The sequence below is a fragment of the Manihot esculenta genome, chromosome 7, assembly GCF_001659605.2.
Source record: "Manihot esculenta cultivar AM560-2 chromosome 7, M.esculenta_v8, whole genome shotgun sequence".
NCBI classification, from domain to species: domain Eukaryota; kingdom Viridiplantae; phylum Streptophyta; class Magnoliopsida; order Malpighiales; family Euphorbiaceae; genus Manihot; species Manihot esculenta.
In genome coordinates this window covers 5593253-5596608 of record NC_035167.2, presented here as the reverse complement: position 1 = coordinate 5596608, position 3356 = coordinate 5593253, and the positions used below count along the sequence as shown (strand labels likewise).

Below are 3356 nucleotides of genomic sequence, written 5' to 3'. Positions count from 1 at the left end.
AGTTCAAATAATATAAAAAAACTCAAATAATGCCAAACAAACTGCCTTATTTGACATTTTAAAGACAGCTCATAGACTATTTGAACTGAAAATTGAAATTTAATATTTTGGGCCATGTTGTACAATTCAAGGTGCAAATTTAGAATTTAACCAAATAATTCAAGTTCTATGGGCAAAATGCAAATGTTTTTTTTTTTTTTTTTTTTTTCTTTTTGTCTTCTAATTTTATGAAATTTCTGACGAATTAGAATAAATTAGAGCCAAAAATCATGCTAGCATAATAACATCTCTTTATTCCATAAATAAATACCATCTTACATCTAAGCAAGTTTTTTGCACATATCAAAGGAACTGCAACTCAGCACTAGAATTTGGGCAAACATGACACTATTTCCATGTTTTATACAGAATCAGATGGTTGGTTTCCAATGAAGATAACCACAACGACAGAATTTCACAGGGAAGAATTTGCAGGAACAAACTTGAGTGAGACACTATTGACACAATGGCGTTCATCTGTGGGTGTTGGAAATCCTTCACCTTTGAAAACATGTCCCAGATGTCCACCACAAGCTGCACATGTAATTTCAATCCTCCTGCCATCTGGATCCGGCTGATAATATAATGCATGGAAATCTTGTCAATAAATCTCTACAAATGAATTACTACCAGTTTTCAAAGACAACTATGGCGGAAGCCAAAACCAGTACAACAGAGAGAGAAGAAAGCTCACATTGCGAGCTATGGCTCCAGGAAGACCCTCAAAGAAAGCTGGCCAGCCACATCCAGAATTAAATTTGGTTGTGGATCTATAGAGGGGAGTCCCACATCCTGCACAGTTGTAGACACCCTCTTCATAAAACTTGTCATATTCTCCTGTGCCTGGATACCTGCATAAAATCAAAATGCAAAACCTCTTTTTCAATTGAACACAACAACTTCGGACATATCTACATGCAACCAACCAATGGTACGGGTGCATGCTGCAATCAGATCCAGCAACATAAATTTCAGATTAAATTCTCTTAGGCCCTAAGGGGTAGGGCAGTACAATTTGGTGCACACATATCACCTTAGATATGCATTAAACCTGTTATAATTATTTATATTTGGTTGATGTTCCGACACCACACTCATATCAACAATAAATGTATAAATACTCCTTATACCAGTATTCAGTTCTAATAGTGTCACATACCTAGTTTCTCTAAAAATAAAACTATTCTCTACTGAAACATAAGCGATCCTTAAATAAAACTTTTAACTAGTGAAATATAACCGATCCTTCTTGATGCCATCTAAATATACCAGTTCCTAGATGATTGAGATGTGTCTGCATTAATAAGAATCCGGGTGGTAAGTATAAAGACCCATCTTCTAACTTTGGGCCCAATTCTGGGCACCTGACCTCTCTAACCGGGTAATGGTTAGGGCCAGAGCAATCTTCGGTCAAGTCTAATTTATGGCAGCAGAAGGTTCATTGAATGCCACAATTTCCAACTGTCATATCTTCACCTTTACGGATTTTGCAGTATTTTCAGAAGAGTCTACCTCTCTAGTAAATGTGCCAAAACTGTATATGTTGTCAAGTGGCAGGCTCAATACTCCTAATCTTACTGAGTATCTGTCCTTTTGACAGAGGAGAGTAGTCATGTTTTTTGCAGGGACCAGGGAGAGCACTCCGAGTGGTCAACCGGATACATATCTTATACTAGACTAATGCGTGTTCCCGTAAATCTGAACCCATATTCTTCACTCGCTCCTTACTCTTACTCCTTGCCCACTTTATTATCGCCTTTGAGCTAACTTGAGCATGGGAGTTCCAAAGGAAAATAGCCTTTTGGCCCTCTAACCATGTTTGTCTTGCAGAAGAATTTTGGCTCATTACCAGCTTGTCCAATAAAACTCCCCCCACATCATTCAAGTACCTGTTTTGTATTGTACATCTATTCCAACCTCCAAGTGACCAACATCTAGTACCCCTATTTTAAACAGTTATAGTCTCATTACTTCTACATAAATATTTGGCACGCATGAGGCATTAGGATGCATGTTTTTGTGGAATTGACATGAATAATCTCACGAGAAAAGCCAGCGCTTTTTTCTTTGAAAAATAAAAGCTTTCAATGTGGAGTGTCACAGATTATTCATAATTGATAAATGTCTCTCCTACCCAATAACCAACCAGACGTCTCTTTGCTTCCTCCCTTTTCTTTAATTCTAACAAACAAAACTTTCCCTTCACACCTGAATCCCTTATATCCTAATGACCAGAACGGAAACGGAGCCATCATCATACTTCATAAAACCAAACAGCATGCATCAACAAAAAGAACCTAAAAACCACCAAAATCAAACCATTGTAACGTTATAATACAAAATAATGTAAAACAAGTACCCATCTTGCTCTCATATTTTTAGATGCTTTCTATTCACACTGGCTTGTATTGCACTCCATCAAAGATAATTCTGCTACTGTGATATAAGATTATTTCCAATGTGTTCCAAACAACAGAAATGAATTAAATAGCTCTCAAATAGTTCGCATCAGACAAGCATATTAATTCAATTGTAAATAATTAAACTAATATAGAACAAACAAATCAAGAAATTGATAACACAAACAAATTTCAGCTATACATAAAATCATACTCTGTGCCTTTCTTCCTCAAAATCTGAAACTGCTCTGGCGACAAAATCGCACGCCACTCCTCCTCTGACTTCTGGACGGACCCAGGAGCAGCCATGGCGATTATCCCACCACGAAAATTACGCTTGCTCCGGTGGAGAGAGCCACCGAACCCAGTAAGAGAAATGGAATAGAGTGCGGATTTGGAAGATTGAAATCTGAAATGCGTTTTGCAGAAGGAATTAGGAACAGAGTGGGGCCGAGAAAGAAACTTTGAGAGAGTGGGTTTGGCTGCGGGGGTTATGAGAATTGTTTTGGTTGAAGAAAAAGGCGAGGATTTTAAGATGTTGAAGCCCATCATCTGGGAGAGAAAACGAGAGAGAGGCAGAGTTGGTTTGGATAATGTGTTGTGTTTGCTTCGTTTGGACTTCAGACCGGTTCCAGCGATGCGCTAGCTAATGCGACACCGTTTTAAAATATAATTTCGTTAAAATTCAAAATTCTTCCATCTAAGATAAAAATATCGTAAAAAAATAAAAAGACCGAACTGCCCTTCAATTTATCTCTCTTCTTACTCTCAATACAATTTCTCTTTATGTTCATATTTTAATTTCTCTTTATGTTCAGATTTTTACCGTTGATGAACGAAAAATAAAATCCATTCACAAATTAAAATAATAATTGAAATCTCAAAACAGAACAATCGCTGCTTCCTTTTGCCTGCTCC

At 37.2% G+C, this 3356-nt stretch overlaps 1 protein-coding gene across 1 annotated transcript; it reads right to left on the bottom strand.

Moving 5' to 3' along the window:
- Positions 1-270: 270 nt before the first annotated feature.
- LOC110618468 (peptide methionine sulfoxide reductase B5) lies at positions 271-3048 on the bottom strand. The gene is made up of 3 exons (XM_021761602.1): positions 2653-3048; positions 734-890; positions 271-613 (listed from the first exon to the last, which is right to left on the bottom strand). The coding sequence occupies exons 1-3, from the start codon at positions 2988-2990 to the stop codon at positions 455-457; spliced, it is 654 nt and encodes a 217-aa protein (XP_021617294.1). The 5' UTR covers positions 2991-3048; the 3' UTR covers positions 271-454.
- Positions 3049-3356: the final 308 nt, after the last annotated feature.